This window comes from Onychomys torridus, chromosome 1 (assembly GCF_903995425.1).
Source record: "Onychomys torridus chromosome 1, mOncTor1.1, whole genome shotgun sequence".
In the NCBI taxonomy this organism is placed as follows: Eukaryota; Metazoa; Chordata; class Mammalia; order Rodentia; family Cricetidae; genus Onychomys; species Onychomys torridus.
The window spans coordinates 100,893,439-100,918,150 of record NC_050443.1 but is presented as its reverse complement, the minus strand read 5'-3'; the positions used below and the strand labels follow the sequence as shown (position 1 = coordinate 100,918,150).

The following is a 24,712-nucleotide window of genomic DNA, read 5'->3' as shown; positions in this document are numbered from 1 at the left end:
GTGCACATACTTGAAACTCTCTATTTTAAATGTTTTGAAAATGTTTTCCTAAAGTGAACTCTTAAAGTTGTTCCAGAAGAGATCTGTATTCTGTATTTTCATCAGCACTCTACAAACTTACTGTTTAGAAAAGGGCCCTTTAATTTGCAAGGCTCTATGTAGGTATTTTACATGCTTGAATACTTGGAGTGCTACAAATGGAAACAATGGAGGCTGAGGTGAAACCTACATCTCACAGTTCTGTACCCAGTGAACGGATGCCAATTCAGGTGTGTCTGTCTCTAGATTTCATGTTCTAGAGACACACTGATATAGTCTGCTAATCTCTCATCAGTCTACTTTCTCTATGAGAAATATAGGCTAGCCAGGCGGCAGTGGTGCACGCCTTTAAACTCAGCACTTGGGAGGCAGAGGCAGGTGAATTTCTGTAAGTTCAGGGCCAGCCTGGTCTATAAAGTGAGTTCCAGGACAGGTTCCAAAGCTACACAGAGAAACCCTGTCTTGAAAAACAAAACAACAACTAATATATATATATATATGGTTTATCCATCAAACGAAAAGGTCAAAGATTTTAGGATATAAGTCCCATAGAAATATCTACATAAATTAGAATATTAAATAAACTCATTATTAAAAAAACATTTAATTTTATGTGTATGAGTATTTTTCCTACGTGCGTATCTGCATACCAGGTGCATGCCTGGTAGCTTTAGAAGTTTGAGAAGAGAACATTAGATCCCCTGTAGTTGAGTAACAGATGGCTGTGGGTGCTGGGAATTGAAACCAGGTCCACTGGAAGATCAAGTACTCTTAATCACTGAGCCATCTCTCCAGTTCAAATCTACTAATTTTTAATGCCATAAAGCACCCTACAGACATCGATATTCTTGTGTGTCAGGCAGAAAAATCAGATCTTGTAGATTTCAATGACTATTAAGTCAGGAAAAAAAAATAAGGAACTCTGTGTGGTAGACATTTATCTTACAATGTTTACTTACTACATTCAATTTTGATCATCCAAATAAACAGGAGAGAGTTGAACCTTTTAGAAAAATAAAAATCTAGAAAACTTGAATATGGGATCAACTTACTAATGTGAGGTCCTGACAAGATCCCTATGTTCTAAGGAAGAAAAGGATTTATCAGTGTGTATTTTACTATTTTGGAAAAGAATTACAAGGTGAACTTTGAAATGGGTTCTAACTTTATGAGCACACTTAATGTGGATTTTTTTTTTTTGAGACTTATGACAACTTAAAAAAAATCTATAGACAAACCAGGTAGCCTGAAAATACTGAAAGAATTAAGAAAAGGGTGTTATGAATGCATTAAATGTTGCTAAAAATCTTTTTACTTTTTTTAAACCACAAAACATGTAACCTTATGAAGTTAAAATTTACTAAACTTATAGACTGTACACACCACAATCCAGCCAAGAGAAGTCAAAGACTCAATAATAGATCAAAACTGGATAATCACTGCGCACACAGCGCCTCTAAGATTCCACTATAAGCATTACTTAAAGTGTTGGGCAGTGCTAATGATCTCCATGTGCAGTTTGCCCTTGCTAAATTGTGTATCATACATTTTTCACCACATATAGTACATGTAAGGAGTCAATCAGTATGTTACTAGGGGAAGGTCAGTCAAGAGACTATGAGTAGGGGCTAGTGAGATGGCTTGGAGGTTAAGAGCCCTGGCTGCTCTTCCAGAGGTCCTGAGTTCAATTCCTAGCAACCACATGGCGGCTCACAACTATCTGTAATGTGAGCTGGTGCCCTCTTCTGGCCTGCAGACAGAACACTATATACATAATAATGAAATAAATCTTACCAAAAAAAAAGAAGAAGAAAGAAAGAAAATATGAGTAAAGTTTGGGGAGTCAAATGTGACGGGCTGTGGGCAAAGTTACACACACACACACACACACACACTCGTTATGAATGTCAATGTCTCAAGTTTCCAGGTTTTTTAAGTGTCAAATACATTTATTCATTCAGGTAATAATTGGACATATAAGCTCCTGTCTAATTTGTAGTCTCTACTTTTTAGTTCTGAAGGTTATTTTGAGATGTACTTACTGTTCCCAACCTGGTCGACCACCACCTGGACGAGCAGCATTTATTCTTACTGGACCTTATAAACAAAAAAGAATGAATGTGAGACTCACTGTTAATTATTTCCTAAAGGGATAAGGGTCCAAATCAAAATAATGTTACTTACCAGTTGTGGGGATCAACTGCCCATGTAATAATGACTGTCCCAACAAAGATGGAGTTCCAAGGACAGGCACTTGGTAACCCTTTAGGAATAATCACAAAAAAACAGGAACAGTATTTAAGTTTTACAAGTCAAAGCAAAAATCAAAAATCAAAACAAAAACAAAACAAACCACCTGTAAAAAATTCTAAAGCCAGCGAAATCTACCTTTTCCTCCATAAGAGCAGTAATTGCAATCGAGGAGGCTCCCTTAGAATGTTCCGATGCGAGGGCAGCAGCTGGTAATAATTTATTATCCGAATCCCTAGACAACAACAGAACATAACCAGACGTCACCAGGGTGGACGATAATGAGTAAAATGATAACAATCACTAATCTTGCTCATCTATATCCTGCATTAAAATGAGTTAATGACAATTCCTGAAAAAGTTAAAGGACAGCTGTAAAGCACTCTCTATGCATAATGTAAAAGTCTGGGCCAGTGAGATGCTTTAGCAGTACAGGTACATAAAGGCCTAACTGGAATTAGATCCTCAGGGCCTATAAGCTGGCATTAGAAAACAAATTCTTACAGCTGTTTTCCATCTCTACACATATGGCTGGGGCAGCCACACGCCTGCATGCCCACAGATACATATACACATTTAAAAAAAAAAAAAGAGAGAAAAAAATTGCCTAAAGAAATGATACATATGATAGAAAATCAGTGCAAAAATTTAAGACTTCAAAATAAGAAGTCAAAGAGGGCACTTTATGAGAGGACAATATTCTATGAGAATTCTCCGTTATTACCTTATTTGTTTTTAATGTTTTTTGAGACAGGGTTCTCTGTGTAGTTTTGGTGCCTGTCCTGGATCTCGCTCTGTAGACCAGGCTGTCCTCGAACTCACAGAGATCCGCCAGCCTCTGCCTTTGCCTCCTGAGTGCTGGGATTAAAGGTATGCACCACCACCGTCTGGCTTATTTCCTTTACTGATTAAATAAAGGCTAAACCAGAACAGTGGGATACCCTATATATGTAAATATTTCACCCTTAAGATTTTCCTTCAGTATGTATGAAACAGGACCTGACATCCATGTTGCATGTGTCGGTAGACCACAAAGTCCTAGGTTGCTTTCAGAAGGTTACATGTCATCACAACTTACTCTTTTTTCTTTTTCTTGTTTTTGGTCTTTCTAGACAGGGTTTTTCTGTGGAGCCCTGGCTGTCCTGGAACTCACTTTGTAGACCAAGCAGGCCTCACACTCAAGAGTCTACCTGCTGCTGCCTCCTGAGTGCTGGGACTGAAAGTGTGAGTCATCACCACCAGGCTGCAATTTAGTTATTTCACTAAGCTCAGGGGTCCATTAAAGAAGTTGTTACTTTAGGGGGTGAAGAGATGACCCAGTGGTTAAGAGCACCAGCTATTCTAGAAACCCAGGTCTGATTCCCAGCACCCATTCAACATTCTCACAATTATGGATAACTACGTTCTAGGAGATCAAACACCCTCTTTGCCATTGCAGAAATAGTCATACACACAGGCAAAACACTCATATACATAAAATAAAAATTAAAAATTAGAAAAAAAAAAAAGCAAAAACCAAAAAACAACCATGAACTTTAATCCTAGCTAGCAACCAGGAGGCACTCAGAGGCAAATCTCTATCTGTCCTCAATAATAAGATAGCGACTCACCGAAAAGGGCCGTCTGACTTTTCCGAATGGACTGATATAGACACTGTTGCAGTTATATCGGGTACCGGAGCTGGGCCAGAAGATGGATTTCCAGGCACAGAAGGAGCCAAGGAAGACGGATTTGAAGTTAATGAAGATATAGAAGGAGTTGGGTGAGCTGAGGAAGAAGTAACTGGAATCATCAGAGGATCCTGCTGTCTTGATATTGGAGATCTCATCAGAGGCTGCAGGTTCCGCTGAATGAGTGGTCTTGGTGGTGGTATTGGGGGTGGCGGTGGAGGTAACTGTTTTCGTAGTCTTTTTGTATAGCCAGTTTCATTTTTGAAGTTATTAACAGCCTGTCGTAAAAACTTGTTGGCAATTAAAGCATCAGGAGAAACATCGTTCTGATGACATGTTGGACATGTATGTTCATCTGATTCCAGGAGTGCTGTCCTAATACCTATGTATGATAAGATGTTAAGCATGAGGTGGTGTGGTAGGTTCACATAATGAATTAAAGACAGCCTATACCTCACAGGGCTAAATCATGAGACTCTTGTCTAAAATGCAAAAAACAAAAGAACAAAAAGAAGGAAAGCAACTTAGTGGAAGCCAGAAGAACGGGTCTGATCTTCTGGAACTCGAGTTACAGATGATTGTGAGCTGCCACATGGATGCTGGGAACTGAACCCAGGGTCCACTGGAACAGCAGGCAGTCCTCTTAACAGCCATCTCTCCAGTCCCAAATTATGTTTTATTGAGACAAGATCTTACTGTGTAATCCAGGCTGGCCTTGAACTCACGATTATCCACCTGCCTCTACCTCCCAAGTGTTTGAGTTAAAAGCATATGCCACCACACCTGGACCTCAAAAAAAAAAAAAGTTTAAACAGACAGAAAATGCATTATCAAATACTCATCCATATTTAGCTAGCAAAGAAAATATTGTAAAAAAAAAAAATAGATCTAAGTCTAGAAAAGAGTGCCAAACATTTTACATACTTTTAGAGTCTTTGAAACAAAGACGCTTAACAAAAATTAGCATCAAAAAACAAAACAAAGTAAAACAAGAAAATAAATGGGGCTGGAAAGATGGCTCAGTGGTTAAGAGCACTTACTACTCTTACAGAGGACTGGGGTTGTGTCTCTAACTCAGTTCCAGGGTATCCAATACCCTCCTCTAGCCTCTCTGGTCACCAGGCACAGCACACATGACGGCAAAGCAATCACACACCCAAGGAAAACCCTAGATCCCAAGGATGAAGGTGGTGGTGGTGGTGGGGGGGGATATTAGATTCAAAGCCAGCTGAAGTTCAAAAACTAAGTAAATGAACAAAGGCTCAAAAGAACATTATTAAAAACAACTAACCATCCACCCAAACCACTCCACCCTGTAATTTACCAACAAATACAAATATTCTGAAATAACTATCTCTAAAGGGTCCCACTCTCTTACATTCATCACAGTAGCTGTTTCCACAGCAGGGAATGACAACAGCATCAGTCATAATATCCTTGCAGATGAGGCACAAGAGCTCATCTGGGATAGGATCGTCTTCTTCTGAAGATGATGAGGGTTCCTCTGGTAAGAAGGGTGGTTTCTCTTTCTTCCCGATGGCATAGGCCTCTCTGTAAAAGATAGTTTCTGCATTTTAGGATTGCCAGAAGGCAGAGTAGTCATGCTCTATACTCAGCATACTGTATTATAACAGAACATGTAACTTCAGGACAATGACACTGAGTTTAGACAAACATATCTTCCAACATACAGGGGCAGTTACGTCTATCCTCAACAGACACAACTCAGAACTCCAAATAAGTGAACAAAAGTAAAGAAACACTTTAAAAGCAACTAAAAGGATCTTAGAATCCTTAACTCTTGGAACTAAAGGTCAGGAGGTAAAACATGTTAAGACACCAGAATGCCCTATGTAAGTGTCAGACAAAAACAGAATTTGAACTTGGCAGATACCCTAAATCACAATTTCTCTTTAGCCAGGTATTTCTTTAAAAAAAAAAAAAAAAAAAAAAAGTAACAAAAGTCCCCTCCCACATTCCAGGATTCTGTCACACCCATGCAGACATCAACTGAATGCCACAGGATGGAAACTGTACTATTTATAATATTTATAACCAGGCCATCAACCAGACTAGGTAACTAATGAACTAATGATCTCTTGTAACTACTTGAAAAGATTAATCTACCTGTCAATTAACCATGACTTAATGCATTACACAAATATGAAAGAACATATTATAAATTTTTTGTAGATTTTTGCAGAAATGAATTTTTCAGGAATGGTAGGAGTTAAATACATCTAAAGACATACAAAAGTTATTCTTAGACTTGCCTCTACTGTTTCCTAAGTCCCCACTTCTCTATACTCAGACAAAGTTGTAAACCACAGGAATTCTTAAGCAAAAACCTGTTTCATTTAGGAACAGGATGTGCTCATCTCAATGCTGAAATGAAATAGTCTCAGCTGGATGGAGGAGGGTACCTTAGGTGTGTTATTTGTGTTGCAGCTGCTCCATAGACATCACCACGATTCCACAAATAAGTATCAATTTGCTTATGCCCCATTGTTCCCAATTTGTGAAAGAGGAGTCTCCCACTGCCCAAGAGAAAAGAAAAAGGGAAAAAACAAAAAAAGGGGGAGGGGAAGAGAACAGGATAGAAAAAGAAACAGAAGAAGAGTCTGAGTTGCTTATCAGTGGTGTTAGTGGGAGGGTGAATGTTTTATTTAAATATATTAGGGCTCCCATCTCTCCCCATTATGAACTGTGCGTCTGACAGAAACGAGCTTTTCTCCCCCAGGACTCAAAAGCAATGAATTATTAGTTAGAGCTCACAGGTGATGTTAACTTTTTCAACAACTTTTACATAATACAGATGAAGCAGTCTGCTCTTAAATTGACTGCAAAAAAATCAATTCCAATTGAAAATTGTTGCATAGCATTTATGAAATGTCTCTGGACTAGCTACAGTGTAACAACAGACTGCGTAGATGAATCACAAACTCAGGATGGAGGCTGAGGAAAGCGGAGGGGTGAGGCAGAGCATGTGAGCAGGGCTGGAGTGGAGGGAGCATCAGTTCTCTGCAGCAAACCATCTGTCTACCAACATGCACATCCCTGAATGGATATCCTTTCAGTATCAATCCCACTACTTCAACATTTGTGTAGGAAGCCGGGGAAACTCATCTGTCCCTGAGAACATGGACACCTGGCATCTAAACTGGTGTTAATCAAAGGGTGTTCTAGGATCTCAACTTCAAAATCTTTTGGAAGGCTAGCTAAAACATACAGAATCAGGATCTTACCATAGCTTCTAAATAAAAAAATGAGGTTGAGGGCAGAGAATCTGGAATCACAGTCTAGAGGAACACTTACAACATAACTATGAGTGTTTATACTATAGGAGAGAGCAAAAGAAGACAGCTAAGTACACTATTAAGAGCAGATCCATGGCAGACTAAGCTGAATCAGACCACTAGACAGTGTTTGTTCCTTTGTTAAAATCTATCTTCTAAGGGCCTACAAAATAAGTCAGCAGGTGAACTGCTTTCCAGGCTTCCATGGAAAGTTGCAAGGAGAAAAGCAATTCCACAAAGTTGTACTGACCTCCACATGTGCACAATCAATCTCTAATCAATCTCTCTCTCTCTCTCTCTCTCTCTCACTCACACACACACACACACACACACACACACACACACAGAGCCATGTACTGAGGTGCATACATCTGTAATACACAACAGGAGGAAGCTTGAGGAAGGGCGAGCTTGAACTACAAAGTCTTGCCTCAACAAACAAAAATAAAACCCACCACCAACAACAACAATAACAACCCCCTCCCCCCCCAAAAAAACCCAGACATTTTAGAGAGCTGGCTGGGCTGAACTGAGCTAATAATGGGTGGTAAGACAAGCCCTCCTCTAGTCTTCAGATAATGTCATCTATCTAAAGCTAGCCAGCAATCCTCAGTATTCACTTATGTCCAGCATTGACGGTTGCCTTGGCAACTTGCTGCACTTTTATTCTTAAAAGTTTGCTTCTCAAAATGATTATACCTGTTTTACTCACTTAGGAAACAGAAATAGCATATGTAAGATAATGTGGGAGCATATATGTGAATGAGGAAGAAAGGAATGACAGAAAGAAAATTAGAAGACTACAAGGGAAGTGGCACTCACTAATGACAAAAATCCCCAAATTCATTTAAAATTTGCATAAATGGAGCAGACTGCAGCCTCTCAGAATTAACACAGAAATGTAACACATGGAAATGAACAATTCTGGAATGGAAACTTCCCAAGGAATCCAAGTTACAAGCCCAAGACTGAAACACTATACCCTGGGACTGCCTGGTCCCCACAGGTCACACCTAACCTGCATACTTACGCATCTATAGTAGGTATTGCGTATTTCCCAGTGTTTGTAAGCATTGCACCTTTCATGTTAGGGTCTTTCACTTCCATCATAAAACTTCTAGGAATTCCAGTGCTCTTTTTGATTCTAGGGCCAGATTCAAAGTTCTTATCCTATTTGGAGAAAGAAAGGAGAGAAAGACGAAACAGTCTTCTTTGGTAAATGTCTACACACCTCATGCAATGCTCATCACGATCTGTGACGCTTCACACACAGGAACTCAACTTAGTTCTCAGAATTTGCTATGTGAACTAATCACCACTACTTCAGAGAAAACAAAACTTGGAGACAAGCAACATGTTCTACTCAACAAGATAGCCAAAATTTGGGACCTAGCAACCTAGACTTCAAAAGCTGTGCTCATCTGCCATTTACATGGAGATTTTTACCATGGCAAATATGGTTAAGAAATAATTCTAGGAAAAACTAGATCTATCAGTTTCTACATGAACTTACCCCATTTGTTGGGCAATTCTTAATATAATGACCAGGTTTACCACAACGAAAACAGGTATAAGATGGAGGTGGTGGACCTAGAGGTTTCTTCATGTAACTGAAAAGGAAAAAGAATTAATATGTACATGGAGATTTAAGAAAAAACAAGGCTTCTAATTGTGGGGGCAAACACACCCCAAAATTCCCATTAGCATAACAGTATTTATGAACTTACTTGATTGGGTCGTATTCATGGCCAGATTGCGACATCATTGCTTTAATTTTATCTTCCTCAGAAGCATTGGCTTCAGCCAGATTGGCAGTCTGTTTAACAGGTAATTATTTGACACACACATTAGAAACACATTAAGACCACACACAGCAAAGACAACACACTCATCCTACACAGAGCAACATCCAAATGAGCTGTGCTTTCCATGGCTACCTGGAGAAGCACTGGGAACTCTTACAGCACTCTATGTCTAAGGGAGCTTGGGAGGCTGAGGAAGTCTTTCTGGGAGCACTCAGACCTTAGACCTTGTCTGTACCTTACATTAGGATCTATACACATGACTGTTCGAGGAACTCAAAGCCAAGTGAGATAAAATTAAAAGAAACACTTGATGTGTCAAATCTTTAAAACATTTCAAGTGTCCCAGCATTGAGATTGTAATTTACATTTAGAACTTGGAAGACAGGGGTGGGTAAACGACAGCATTACTACACACAAGTCACAAGGCTCTGGCTAGTGGTGTCAGTTTCTAATTAGTTCAAAGGTATGCTTTTAAAATTTAAAGTCCACATAAATTTTACGAACTTAACAAATCTAACAGTCTAGATATAAACAGGGTCTAAGGGAGTGATTTTCTAATAACCTGGATCTTCAAACACCTACCACTCACATCAGTCACTCAAAGTTTCATCTTTACATTCATCCACAAAACAAGCAACCAGTTTTAACACTTTATTGTAATTTTATATACAAAGAATGCTTAACATTAACAGAGCTTGAAACAACAATAACATTTACAGAAAACTGATTACAGATGTTTAACAACTAATTTGTTTGAACCCAAACATTATTTTACAAATAGATTAAAAAAACAAAAAACAAAAAACAACAAAACAAAATAAAAGAAAAAAAGAAAACCCCAAACCTCCAAAACTTCCCAATCCCTCCCAGCCAAGTAACAATGGTAGAAATAGACCAGAACTCAAATCTGGTCCTTACAGTACAGAAGATAAACAGTATATACTATAACCTGCCAAAGATGTGAACTCTATGCTAAACCACTTTGCATTAGAAAATGATATAATAGGATGGTTCATCCACTTTGCTTAGGATCATTAATTTTAGTGTTTTGTTTTCTCAGGACTAGAAAACTTAAGTACTAGAGCTTAAGTAGCAATTTGTTAACAGGACATCTTTGAAGGATATACCCTAGGAAAAGAACACAACCCAAAACGAAGCCAAGAACAAAATAGGGATAGCACTGTCAAATATGCCTTTTCATTTTCACTTTTGTTAGCTGTTAAAGTATACTTTACATTTCTGAGAGCAGGGAAAAGACTTTTGGGAAGCTGGGCAGCTCCCTTCTGAGTCCTCAAGCCTACCTGCTCTGTTCTAAAGACACAAATCTGCAATCTAAAATACTGTCTTAAAAAAAAATCCATCACTAGTGCTTTTCCAAATAGAAGATACACATTGTTGAGAATAAATGCAAGCAACCTTGTCAAACAACATGGTATACACAGTGATTTCAGGAGGTAACAATTTGGCCCTCTGCCAAAAACATACACACTCATATTCCTACAAACAGCTTTTTAATATACACTTACACAATTCATGTAGTCTGTGTTCAAACAAATTAGGCTGTTTAAAATTTTTCTAATTCAGACAGACTACAAGTCTAAAGCATAAGGAAACAACTGTATCACATTTAAAATAATGACCTTGGTGGGATCAATTCAAAATTTCAAGAATTAACCACACAATTGTCCATGTAAAGGAAATCTTCTGTTTTGGCTATTTTAAAGAAGTCCACATAATTCACAGCCAAAACCAGGAAATTCCTCCAGAATTGTGTTAGTTTCCAGTGTCTAATTAAAATTGTGTAAGGGGGAAAAACAGTTAAGTGTAGCTTCCTGTGTTTCTTCAGTCTTGAAGACGAACATTATGCGGGGGGGCCGCTGACCAAGTTACTCCCCTATCTTCTCAGACAGCAACTACTCTTTCCAGGGCAGTAATAGTATGTACAATGCATTCACAAATCCATCCTCCCCCACCCACCTTAAAATAGTACTGCTTCACATTTTTAAAATGTTAGACTTATAGTGTCAAGAATATATATATATACCTTTGTAAGCTGGGCCAGAGAAATAGATGCAGAAGAGTCATCAATCTGTTCACAAAAAATTAAACACACATTCAAGTTCCACACTGAAAACATCTGAAAGTGATTACTAGCCCCTAAAGTCACTTAATGTTAAATATTGGGCATTTTCTTACTTTTCTAAAGAATGTTTTGTTTGAAGCCTGAAAATATATTCAAGCTATTTATCTTTTGTCTCATTTCATACCCAGTTCTAAAGGCTATGATGTATGGGGAGGACTTCCTGCAGTGAAAAATGAGAGGGTAGGAAACTCCTCTACTGAAGAGTGGTGACTCAATACTACAATGTGAATCCATGTCTCTCAATAGTCTCTAAATTTGATAATGCTCACAACAATGTACCCTGCAAGAGAGAACTAAAAAAAAAAATCTAATTTCCCCAACGCCATTAAACAACATTATAAGAACAAGCAGCTCTTTAGGTCTCAGATAATTGCTGTAAACATAACAGCTCCCAGGCAATTCCTAGCTCCTCTTGTCAAGAAACCACAGGTTTCCTTATCAAAGCAGTTGCTAAGCTGATGTCACCCCAAAACACCCCTTCAAAAAAACAAAAACAAAACAAAACAAAAACAAAGAGAAAAGGGGGGAAATAAACACAAAAGGTAACCTGGGAAACAGTCAAAGAGCTGTCCTACAAAGTGAAGGATTTTAGCATTTGGAGAAAAGTCAATTTAACCAAACAGGGCAAGGATATAAGAAGGCTTTAAGAATGTATTTTTTTTTTTCACTTGATCCCATTAAATGATACAGTTTTAAAAAGATGTTCATCTGTATGTACACAAAGGAGTTTTTAGTAATCAGCTTCTCAACAAGATTTCCCTAAAGCTCCTTAGATTCCTATTCAATGTTATAATTCTTGTATGATACTGGTCAGGATTCTTTGGAATGGACAGACTTTAAGGCAGGACATCTGGCTCAAAGAAAATGTCTTCAAATATCCTTCTAAAAGTGTTGAAAACACAAAACTAAAAATGTAACAGGCTTCAATATGAAGTCACCAATGTCCACTATAGAAAAAATTTGATAAATACAAGAATTACATTTGCTAAATTGAAGATAGATCTTAGCTAGCCATGATGACACCTGTCTATGATGCTGAGGCAGGAGGACCACAAGTTTCAGAATTGGGCTACACAGTGGGTTGAGGTCAGCCTGACCTCTGTGGCAAGAATCTGTTTCATAAAAATAAATCTGACAAATACCTTTGGTTTAGACTGATGGGTACTATTACTGAGATGTTTATTTAGACAAATGGCTCTTTGTTCCACACGTAGGGACAGTAGAGTTCATCATGTGCTAACCCCACATTTCTAATGCATAACCACTAATGCATAAGCAAGAGCTCTCTTCCTTAGCTCTTAAGAATTTTTTACTTAAAGACTAATCTCAAGAAGCAGAAAAAAGAAATTAGAAAAAAATATATAAATATTCTTATCCAGAAGAAAGTCTAACCCGCTCAGATTTATTTTTAAAAGGGCTACATTTTAAATCACCAGGAATTATTGTAACAGGTGACAAAGGTCTGTCTAAATTGTTGCTATTCCAATCAAATCCACTCAAGTAACTAATGCTATCATTGTTTTGCTTTCTTCTACTTCTTTTTATCATGGACTTCTTGAGTTCAAAGTGGTTTCCCACAAATTACATTTTAATTATGGTTTTTCCCACCAAATATATCTCTATACTGTCTAAGAGGTCAAAGATACCAAAAATTTAGAAAGGCACCCAATTCTACATTAAGCAGGGCATTAAGAGATGAGAAAAAATGTCCACAAGAATGGCTGAAAAATTATGAGGAATTTATATTTCCTAAACCATCAAAAAAAAAAAAAAAAAGTGACTTCTGGTTAAAGTACTGTTAAATGTGCCAAATTTAAAAATGATGTGTACTACAGACATCACTAAGGTTAGCTCTCCTTTATATTAGGGCCTTGCTTCTGGAATAGGTACTGGACATCGTTTTACGTCAGTTATACTTGAATGAAACTGAAAGAACCTACAATGCACTCCCAATGTTTAGTTAGCAGAACATCTAGCTTTGGAGTACCAGACCAACATGGAAGGATGACTAACGGCTTTGGGGAATAAACAGTCATCTTTGACCAGACTTGGCTTAAATTACCAAAAATACACTGGTATGTGGTAGTCCACACTTGTTATACCAGCACTTGAGAAGCTGAGGCAGGAGGACTGCCATGAGTTCAAGGCTGGCCTGGGCTACACAGCAAATACCAGACCAGCTACAGTTGTTATACAGCAAGACTTGATGTCTTCAAAAAGAAAACAAAAAGCCAAGTTGCTTGTGATGTCCTAAGTCTGCAATCTCAGCACATGGCAGGTGAGGCAACACTCAAGTACTCAGAGGCAACCTCCCATACAGAGGATAGCCTGAGCTATGAGATTCTGTCTCAAAATACAAAACCAAAATGTATACGGACAGACTTTTCATAATCAGAATTTTTAAATTTTGCCCACGGTCTCTATTTTGCTTGTTTATGTGTATAGCCAAACAATCCTTATTCTTAAGTTATAAATACTAATTAGTCAATGAACATGTTTCTGTGATTCTAAATGTCAACAAAGCATCCAAGCAAATAAAAGATAGAGACAACAGATTATGTTATGTCTCTATCTCACTTAATTCTACCTAAAAATTAAAACTGTTTAAAGCATTAAAAGAAAGAAATCTGAATAAGCTTACAATAAATTTCTTATAAATGTAATACAGACATGCCAGGGAACACACAAGGCTAAAAGAATGTTAACTTTATTTATGAACATGTGATTTGTGTTTATACACATGCTAATAAACAAAAAGGAAATAATTGTCTTCAAGAAATAAAACTTCATCTGAATTAATTTAAATACTATATAAAAATAGTTTATACAAATGTGTTACATTTACTACTACAGTCACCCGGACAGTTTTTCTAATTTGTGCTAGCATTTGGATACACAAAAATCAGTTTTAAACCAATCACCAGCAAAACAGAAACTTGGACAGTTTTACAGCATTATGCTTTAAAAAAAACAAAAAACCCAAAAACAAAAAACCCAAAAACAAAAAAACCAAACAAAAAACCCTCAAAAGACCCACCCATATATCCAAATGTGGGAGAAGACCCCCAAACACTGACTTTATCTTTGAATCACTGTGTTTAGACAGCAACTAAATAAAGGCCATACACTTTAGAGAACAAGTTCAAAGTTGATAGATTCTACTTATCATGGTTAAGATCCAATGATCCAAGGTCAGTGAAATGCCTCATACACAAGTATCAGTAGTACTTAAAAAGAATAAAATGAAACAGCAAGCAATACCCCTGATTTCTAAACGGAAATTTCAATACTGTGTTTTCGTGTACAAGTATTCAGCCTGAGCAGTCAAATGTTTAGAGAACCATCAAGTTACAGAACCAAATTAAGATAGCCCTGTGTTCTGAAGCACCTGTCCCACAATTTAGTAGTGATGCTTTTACTTTAAAGCTCAAAGCCAAAATAGTGTCATACTATGGGTTAACTGTAATGTAAAAAGATGTTACCCTAGTTAACCAGAGTTGCTTTTGAAAAGATACAGCTTCCAATAATCTATAACTAATGCAGCACTTTAATATCTTATGAAAAAGGGAAACATTGCAATTTGAATAGACTAGCTTGTGTATGAACCGTATAAAACCATTAAAATCACTGGCATGTTTCTGTACTCTTGGTGGTGGAGATGCAGTTTCAGTTTGCACTGTATGAACAAGGGTACACAAAGGACAGGAGCTCACAGGTGCCAAATAAAGCAAGACTGACTAAGAAAGCTGCATCAAAAGCCTCTCAAAAGCTCTCTTCTAGGATGTGTTCAAACTTGGATAAAGGATCAAACAATGCATGTTGCTAATCCATTTTTGAAAGCCATTAATCAGGCAGGAAAAAAACTAGTAAACTAAGTGAAACAACGTGAAAAGGGCAAAATATACACTCCAAACAATTTTTTTTATTGCAAGAAACAAAAAGCACAAAACAGCCTGTACATACATACAAAATACTAACTATAGACAGACAGATGTAGAACATGTTGTCATGTTCTTCAGAGTTAAACCTACACCATCTAAAAAGGATCATACATTACTGTACACCACAGTGTCATACAGGGAGAATGCTATCATATTTAATATGAAACAGTGTAAAGGGTACCAATTACCCATTTCTACAAAGTAACTACAAATTATGCCACATATATCCATATTCAACTGAACTGTCATCAAAATACAATTTATTTACAGCGTGCGCTATGGTCAGTTGGGTATTCTAAATGATTTACTTCACTGAAACATTATAAAGGTAAAAACAATTGTGTAGAAAAAGGGTGATTGTGTTTTTACATACTGCTTTTGTAGTTCCCATCACTGGTTCAGTTCGACTTCTAAAAAACAAAACAAACAGAAACTAACATTAGCTATTTATGAATTTCATGTATATACATGTGTGTGTATTTTTTTTAGTCTCACTTAGTCTAGGCCACCATATAGTCAAGGCCAGATCCTCTTGTCTCTTCCTCCCCATGTGCCAGATTAATGTGTGTGCATCACCACGTGTGACTGTTAATAAATCTTAATACATATCTCTAATCTCACATCTTTAGGAATACAATTTTCTTTTGATACAAATCAATTTCTGATATAATGAGCAAGAACTTTGATTACTATTTGCCACTGCCAACGGTTTAAAATACATTCAACATTTCTTATTGAGGCATTCTGAAAGGTACTATATTTATAAACATAGTGATTTACTTATAATGAACTGAGTAAGTATTCCTTCCTTTTTTGCTAAATCTAGATAAAAATTTCTACATATCCAATTTCTTAAGCAGATCACTGCTGGTAATATTTATGACAGACCTCTATCTGCTGTGCTCAAAAATTAGCTTTCAAATCCAGATAGACAAGGTGATGATTATAATTTTGAAAGTATTTAAAAGCCAAGCAGTGGTGGTACACACCTTTAATCCCACCACTAAGGAGGCAGAGGCAGGCAGATTTCTGTGAGTTCCAGTTATAGACAGACTGTGTTTCAAAAACCAAACAAACATTTTCAAATAATAGCCAATTATTGAACAAAATTTAAGGTCTCTGGAAGATACAACATAATCTGAAAATATTTTATAAAATATATTTTATTTTTATATAATTGGACAAATTGTTGCTAGAATAACATATAAGCAAACCCAAAATCTCATTATTTTAGATAGACTAGAAGGGGGACCAGAACTGAGGTCCTAAGTAACAGGCTTTTAAATGTCTATTACTGTAGAGAAATACTAGACAGCACCTAAAATGAATTTTTTAAGTTCATGTGATTTTGAACAACTTGAACTTTCTAGCATTTGCTCAAACTAAGAAGCACTTTATGAGGCAAACATTATAAACAAAAATCCTACATACAAATAAGCAATTTTATATGAAGCAACTTAAGATGTCCATGAACTTCAAATATCCTTTTCTCAAGAGTTTCTGAATATAAAAAATAATTCCAGAGATGAAATATATTATACTTGTTTTATTTATTATTTTTGTGTGTTTGTTTTTTTGAGACAAAGTCCCTTTATAATATAGCTATAAAGCCCTGGGTGTCCTGGTACTTGCTATATATACCAGATTAGCCTATGTAGATCCACTTGTTTCTACCTCCAAAGTGCTGGGATTAAAGGCATGTGCTTGATACATCCTGCTTGATACAAGTCTTTTAAAAGCACACGGTAAGTGTAATTTCATGCTAAAACATAAAAAATAAATTCTACCCTACTCATGTATTACAGTTCGGCTATCAATATAAAAACTTCTCAGATGACCATGCCCAGTGAAGACCTGTAATTTCAGCTTCTCAGGGGGCTAACAGCAGGGTATCAAGTTCAAGGCCATTAGGTCTATCTACAGGGTCAGTTCCACCACCAGCCTGAACAACTTAATAGGATCCTGTTTTGAAATACTAAAAGAAGGAAGAGGTCTATGAATGTGGATCAGTGATAAGAGTTCTTGCCTAATATGAGCAAGGGATTAGGTTTAATCCTCAGCACTGCATAAAAATAAAGAGAAATTATTAAGGATATCGTTTTGTCTCTTTAACAAATAGAAGCTGTAAATTATTCTCAAGGATTGTCATTTTATTTTAATAACAGGTATTCATTCTATGCCAGGAACTATTTAGTTCCTAATAATATACTTCCATAAGTTAGAGGACAGTTATCCCTAGGTATTTATGAGGGACTAGATATAGGATTCTTACTCCCACCCACTGTGGATACCAAAAGGATGTGCAAATAATTTATAGAAAACAGCATTCACTTTCATATAAATGATACAATAAATATTCTATACCTTAAATCATCTCCAGAAAATGTGATTTTTAAGCAATTCTAATTCTGTTACTCTGCACTTACTGCACACACAGAACAGGTGGATAAAAGTTCTAAGAAGTGAGCCAGCTGCACTCAGAACCCTGCTCTAGAGAAATCCTGAGACAGAGGCAATCATTTATCCAAAATGAGGCAGTAAATGAAGTCAAATGAGCCTGACTCTAGTTTCTATGGTCTTCAAACTAAAGCCTCTCTTATTGATAAAAAGTTTATATTGGCATTACTTAATATTCATTTTCCCAGGGGGGAAAATCAGAAAAAAAAGCAACCAAAAAACTCCTACTACAGCTTTTATGACCAGCACGATAAAATTTTAATGTTAGTAAAATGTATTGAAACCTTAAAAAAAAAAAGCCTATTTTGATAAATGCATGAGCTTTATAAATACTCACATAACATATGTCTTGCTTGTGGACTTAACACCTCCAATAGGAATTCTTCTGACAATTACAGATGAATTTTTAGGAATTAGTGCGTTATCATCAGTATATTCTGTAAACAAAGAGTCAAATTTCTATTTAGGGATTTGACTAAGTACTAAGGATTAAGAAAACTTCAACCAAATATCAGTTTTACAGTAAGTGAGCTTACAGTACAAAAACTCCAAAATCTATGTTCTTAGAATTTAGGTTCCTAGTATTGTTAGAAGAAATATCCCAGTCCTAAGTGGGCTCCTTCAAATGATACAATATAGCAATAGTCTAGTCCTTGGCTCTAGGGCCTCCACTTTAGGAAACTCAGGTCTCCAAAGACTAAGCTGCTTCCCAGCTCATTTAACCAAGGAAGGCTCAACATACAAACTATGGAGTATTTGAAATGTGTGTGTACCTTCCTAGTCCATAAGCATGAGCTTCTCATGTAGCATACATATTACTAGAAAAGGCTAGGCATGAAATTATGATCTATTGTTATTTAAAATAAAGAATAGAGAGTGGGTATTATTTTTAATAAAATATTGTTTTAAAGCCCTTCTGAAGAACTTGTGTTTGCAAATGAAAAGCCAGCCACACACACAAAACCTAAATGAATAGTATTTACTCAGGGGGGGAACAATATGAGGAAAAATAAATGACAGAGACGACTGCAATGTTGAGAATTAAAAGAATTACATTAAATTAGGTAGGAAAGCATAAACCATATATTGATTTATACTTTGTTGCCACGTAAAAAGGAGAAATCACTGGTGTATTTTCCGTGAAGCGATGACAATTTACGTCATAAAAAGACTTGTTCTAGCATCTACATGGGAGACAAACTGAACAGAAACAGTGTGAGTCATAAGAAGGCTGCCTCTGTTGATAGCCAGCATTGGACAGTCACTCATGGACTGAGTATTGCAAAAATGGAGGAAGAACAGACATGAACTCCTAGGTTTCTAGTTTTTTAGCAAAGAGACGTCACTTTTTAAAAAGAGTACCATTTCTCTATAATTACAATAGTTCTGTAAGAATGAAATTAAGGGGGTCTTAAGTATAGTAAGAGTTTAAGGAAGGAAGGAGTAAAATTATCAAGTTAAACACACACATACACAATTTAAGAGATGCAAAAATCTCCCTTGATCCCACAAAACAAGACCAGGGTTCATTTTTCTTTTTGTTTCTTTGAGACGTGGTTTTTCTGTGTCCTAGCTATCCTGAAACTCATAGACCAGGCTGGCCTGGAACTCAGAGATCCACCTGCCTCTGCCTCCTCAGTGCTGGGATTAAAGACGTGTGCCACCACGGCTGGGCCAGGGTTCACACCTAATGTCACTTGCCTCACTTAAGGTACCTAACACAAATTTAGTATTCCTTTTCTACAGCAAACTGCCCAACCAAGAGTTCTTTAGTGTGTTTTCAGTTGTTGACTATGTCTCACAGGCATCCAACCAAGAGTGATGCAATTTCCTAAATGTAGGCACGTAAGGCTATCATTATCTTGGACAGTGCCCAAATTCCAAAGGTGAGTAAGAAAAATCAGAAGCAGGAAATTGGGGGATTTTTAATAAGTTTAACAATTCTAGAACCCAAATTTAAGTGCCAAACATTTGGCTGTTTCTTTACATCTTAACAAACTTTAAGTGTCTTCACAAAACCTTTCAAAAACAACTTATTAGTAAGGTGGGGTGGTGACAAGCCTACCATTCCAGCACTCAGGAGTCTGAGCAAGAGGATTGTCACTGAGTTCAAGTCTAATCTCCCATAAAACAAAATCTGGTTAAATAAACAAAGGCAACAGAATTTGATCAACACAGTGCTGTATTATATATAGTACTAAAGCCAGGTGCTCCAATACCCTCAAATACAGGTTTCTAGCTGTACAATTAAGGATTTGCATTTATGATGGTTTCCTAAGCCCAAGAGTCTGACACTTAACTCATTAAAAAGCAGTTCCTCTAGATTCAAAAGGTTCAGGGGATGGAGATTAGCTCAGTGGCAGAGCACTTGCCTCAGCTCTCTGAGAAGAAAAAAAGGCTTACCGGTATAAATTTTGTCTAAAAACAGAAAAGTCATGGATGGAATGAAAAAGATGTATGTAAGGAATGGATAGCCAGAATAAGGATAAAAACAAGAAAACCCCTCATATTTCATCTTCCAAATCAATCAAGTTCATTTAGTATGAAGGTTACCAGGTGAATGGGAGGATCAGTATAAAAACAAAAGTTTTTTCCAAAGATCATTTGGAATTCATTGCAAAATAACAGTCTAGAAACAAGCAGGCTTAAGTCCTAAACAAAACTGACACAAGCATTTTAGTTTTACCAAAGGTTTATGCTCCTTGATACTTGACAGATTTCCAGAACTAAAGGAATGTTTTGCAGAAACAATGAAGATCAGTAATTTAAACTTATTTAAAAATCATCCACTTTAAGCCAGGCAGTGGTGGTGGTGCATGCCTTTAATCCCAGCACTGGGAGGCAGAGGCAGGAGAGGTCAGCCTGGTCTACAAAGTGAGTTCCAGGAAAGACGCAAAACTACACCAAAAATCATCCACTTTAATCTTTCTTCTTGGGTCTAGAATCCGGGCACTCTCTAAGAAACATTTATTTCGCAACCTTTAATTCACTAGATGGTTCTAAACCAAGTAGAATTCTCAATCAACTGCCTTGTAACACTGAATCCTTATCTGTGCCCTATCAGCATGCCTGGTGCCTTTGGAGCCAGAGGGCTTCAGATCTCAGAATAGAAGTTTTGAATTCCCATGTGTCCCGGGGAACAGAAGTGGGTTCCTCTGCAAGGACAGGAAACACTCCTGACAGCTGAACCATCTCTCCAGCTCTGTAAGTTTTTGTACCACTATCAACCCCGCCACCCCCAATCTGAGTGAGCACATAAAACAAAGAAAGCTCTCAACTCTTTCTTAACCAACCTAACATCAAACTTTCTCCAGTTAAGGGCAGAATTAAGAAGAAAACATGCTGTGGGGCAAATAACTTCTCTGCATTTCAGGTTGTGGATTATATGTTCTAAACTGGGAAAAAAAAATACAAAATCACAAAAAGTCAATTTGTGGACAATAATTCATATTTTTTAAAAGATTTATTTATTTATTATGTACACGGAAGAGGCTGTGCCAGATCTCATTACAGATGGTTGTGAGCCACCATGTGGGTACTGGGAATTGAACTCAGGACCTCTTGAAGAGCAATCAGTGCTCTTAACCTCTGAGCCATCTCTCTAGCCCGACAAGAATTCTTAAATCACAACTTACTCTAGTCTAAAAGCTGCCTTTAACAACAGTTAAAGGTTGGTAGCAAGATGGATAAAGCCTAGTTTCAAATGTTTCAACCATGCAATACTGTAATAAAAATGAAACCTATATAGTAGATGATAATTATAAGTGGTTAATATCCCTAATTTTATCTTTCCTCTAATTCATAAAGATGTATTTATATAGCAATGCAGCCAATAATTCTTAAAAAGCCATTTGTTTTGTAAAGTAGACTTCAATACTTTGGCTGCTTTGGTGGACTTCTTAGCTGTTTATTGCCACAAACACCTTTCCTCTTCCAAAGTTGAGAGAAATGACAGAAAAATACAGTTACCCAAAGGGAAGATAGTAGACAATATTCTTTTGGCATTATAATGATGCATGTCTGCATTACAAACGAAAAACTGGTATTCTACATGACAAGATTTGGTCTACCTAACAATTAGGGGCTAATAAGATGAGAACACCCCCCCCCCCAAACTTTAACTAAAAAAACCTATGCCACACCTTATATCAAATTTAGCTTGGTGGAGCACGCCTTTAATCCCAGCACTCAGGAGGCAGAGGCAAGGTGATTTCTGTGAGCCAGAGGAAAGCTTGATCTATGTGCAGAAGTCCAGGCCAATAAGGGCTACATAGTAAGACCATGTCACAAATTAAACAACCCCATTTAGAACACTATTTTTTTTTTTAATCAGTAAATGTCAGAAGTCTGATCTACTAAAACCCACCCATCAGCATTACTATTCTGAGAAATAGAAACCAAAACAAGTTCAGAATCAGAAGATACATCCACCATTCAAGTCCCAATATTATTATTTTTGCAGGGGTGGTGTCATACCCCCTTTAATTCCAGCACTCAGGGGGCAGAGGTGAGTTCAAGGTGGTGCACACCTTTGATCTCAGCACTAGGGAGGGAGAGGCAGGCAGATCTGAGTTGAGACCAGCCTGGTATATAGTCAGTTCCAGGACAGCCAAGGCTGGTACGGAGAGAAACCCTGTCTCAAAAAGAAATAAAAACAAGTCCTAATACTATTTTTAAAATGAAGAACTCAAGGATTATAACCAGTGGCATACTTGTATTCACACATGGCAGCACTCCATTATTTTTCAGAAACCTAATTTTATACATATATATCACACACACACACACACACACACACACACACACACACCCAACCCAGGGCCTTGCATTCTGAAGCTTTCCAGAATTGCTAAGAGTTAATGTGACCAACTAAGAGTTTACCTACTTCTGGGAGTGGTCTAACACCTGCATTCTCCACTTGGGAAGCTCAGGCAGAGGGACTGTTGGGGTTGGAGGTTAGTCTGGGCTACAGAATTCAACTTTTGAGTAAGTATCAATAATTCTGAAATTACACCACAGAGTGGTTACATTGGAACATTTTATATTCCAAAACAACGATTCCAACACTAACTAAATTCTCAAAAATACCCCTCTTCTACAAGCAATCCCATATAAGTAAATAAAAGGGGGCATGCAGTTTGCTGTTAACTTCAAAACAATGTTAGGTTAAAAACAAGTTAAATCTATCTACAGCTGCTTGAACAGATGAGAAACCTTACACAGGCTCTCCTCTCCTGATGAAAAAAAAAAAAAAAAAACAAGTTAGAGAATGCCACAAGGCAAAAACTCAACAGACTTGGATAACAATCCTTTCTCTTCTCAATCCCTCCCCACTGGTAAAATCCACTATAGTAAAGGGAGGGGGCACATTTGAGAAAAACCAGATTAAACACGTTTTTGGATTAGCCTGCTGCAGATGACCCCCCGGCATTCCGAAGGCAAACAGGCCAGTTAACTCCAAGCTGCAATCCTTGGCTATCAATGAAATGCTGTGTATTACAACGAACAGGAATGGAAGTAAGGCTTACAAAACAACTTACAATGCCCACCTCGACCCAAAAAATATCTGCGGCCCATGTGCCTCTTACCTTCTTTCGTCTGCGCGTTGGTGATCTGCAGATCGCTATCGGCAGCTTTCAGCTTTTCTCTCCCCATAATCTGCTTCTTTAAGTCGCAGAGGGAGATATGGAGCCCATCAAAGGTGACGGTGTCATAGTTGAGTTTAGAGGAAAATTTATAGTGCACACAGGACATTGTGGCAAAGGATTCCTAAGGTTCAGCGAGGAGACGTGGACACTCTCAATATATGTATATTTATAAACTTAAGAGCAAAATATGTACACACACAAAACACTCAAAAGACAACGAAGGACCCTAAGGCCTCAAATTAAATACCCCCCAACCACAAGCGGGGGGTTCGTGAGAACAATAATCCGGAACCCCCCCCGTACTCAGAATCGCTTCATGTGGGAGGAGCAGGACGGGAAAAGGGGCAGTCGAGGATCCGCCAACCGGCACAATGTCACCCGGCTGGGTCCCCCTCGCTCATGCTAAGGGCCGGCAGGAGACAGGGCAGGCGGTGCAGTCAGTAGCGGTCAGTCCACACGTTAGAGTCCGAATGACCCCGCGGGGTCAGGGGTCCATAGCGGCCGCACCTCCCGGCAGGTCTCTCTCCGTGGATGGGGGTGACCCAGGCCCCGGGAGAAGGTTGCGGGGAGAGGGCCTAGGCCCGGAGTCCACGAGCGGCCTCTCGCCTCCTCCCGGCTTCCGGACGACCGGCGTCGGCGTCCCCAGGCCCAGGCCCCCACCGCACACACACCCTGGCGCCTGCTCCCCGGAGGCCACGAGCGGCCCGCGGCCTAGGCCGAGATCGCGCGATCGGCGGAGGAGAGGCCTTCCAGCGGCCGCCCGGTTCGGCTCCGCCTCCCCCCCCGCCGCCGCGCCGCCTCCTGACACAAAGCCGGTGCGGGGCCCAGCTAGGCCGCGAGGCCCTTCCTCACCACCCCGGGCCCCGGCCGACGGCTTCGTAGGCCCCGGGGACACTGCCGAGGCTGCCCGACTCTTCCTCTTGCTGCTCCTCTTGCTGCTCCCGCTCCTGTCGCCTCTGAGCCCACGACCGCGTCGGGAAGCCCGGAAACGGTCGGGCGGCGGCGAGGGCTTCGCTGGATTGCCTCTTTTCCTTTTTTGTTCTGCCCCCCCAGGCCGCTCTCCGGCCCGCACCCAGCGCCGGCGACACCTCCGCGCCAGGAACTATGGCGGACGCGGCCTGGCTTCGGGCGAGCGCCCCCACTCCGGGGTCTCTTAAGCAGAGACAGCACGGGCGGCGCACGCGAGGCGGGGCTTGGGCGTGCGCCGATAGGCGGGCCGGGGGCGGGGCCGTGGCGTCACAAAGCGCACCGGCCCGCCCACGTGACCTCGCGCTTTGTGACTCGGAGCGTGGAACTCGAAGCAACGCGGAGAACGGGAGAAACTACGCGCGTCCGGAGGGAGGGGAGGCGGACTGTCCTACTGGGCCAGCCTGGAAGGGGCGCTTAAACGCAGCCGCCGCTCAAACTGCTGAGGGGCGTACCCAGGGGTGAGCCGCTGATTCCACCCACCACGACTCTCGTCA

The 24,712-nt window shown here is 39.0% G+C and overlaps 1 protein-coding gene across 1 annotated transcript in view; it reads right to left on the bottom strand.

Annotated features, from left to right (window-relative positions):
• Rbbp6 (RB binding protein 6, ubiquitin ligase) overlaps nt 1-24,462 on the bottom strand; it is a 31,902-nt gene extending 7,440 nt beyond the window's left edge. Inside the window, 12 exon segments of the mRNA XM_036191356.1 lie at nt 2,082-2,136; nt 2,224-2,302; nt 2,428-2,524; nt 3,900-4,341; nt 5,338-5,510; nt 8,286-8,425; nt 8,769-8,865; nt 8,983-9,071; nt 11,105-11,149; nt 15,518-15,554; nt 17,939-18,038; nt 23,190-24,462. Of these exon segments, the coding sequence (XP_036047249.1) occupies nt 2,082-2,136; nt 2,224-2,302; nt 2,428-2,524; nt 3,900-4,341; nt 5,338-5,510; nt 8,286-8,425; nt 8,769-8,865; nt 8,983-9,071; nt 11,105-11,149; nt 15,518-15,554; nt 17,939-18,038; nt 23,190-23,355 (1,520 nt within the window). The 5' untranslated portion in view covers nt 23,356-24,462.
• Between the last annotated feature and the right edge of the window lie 250 nt (nt 24,463-24,712).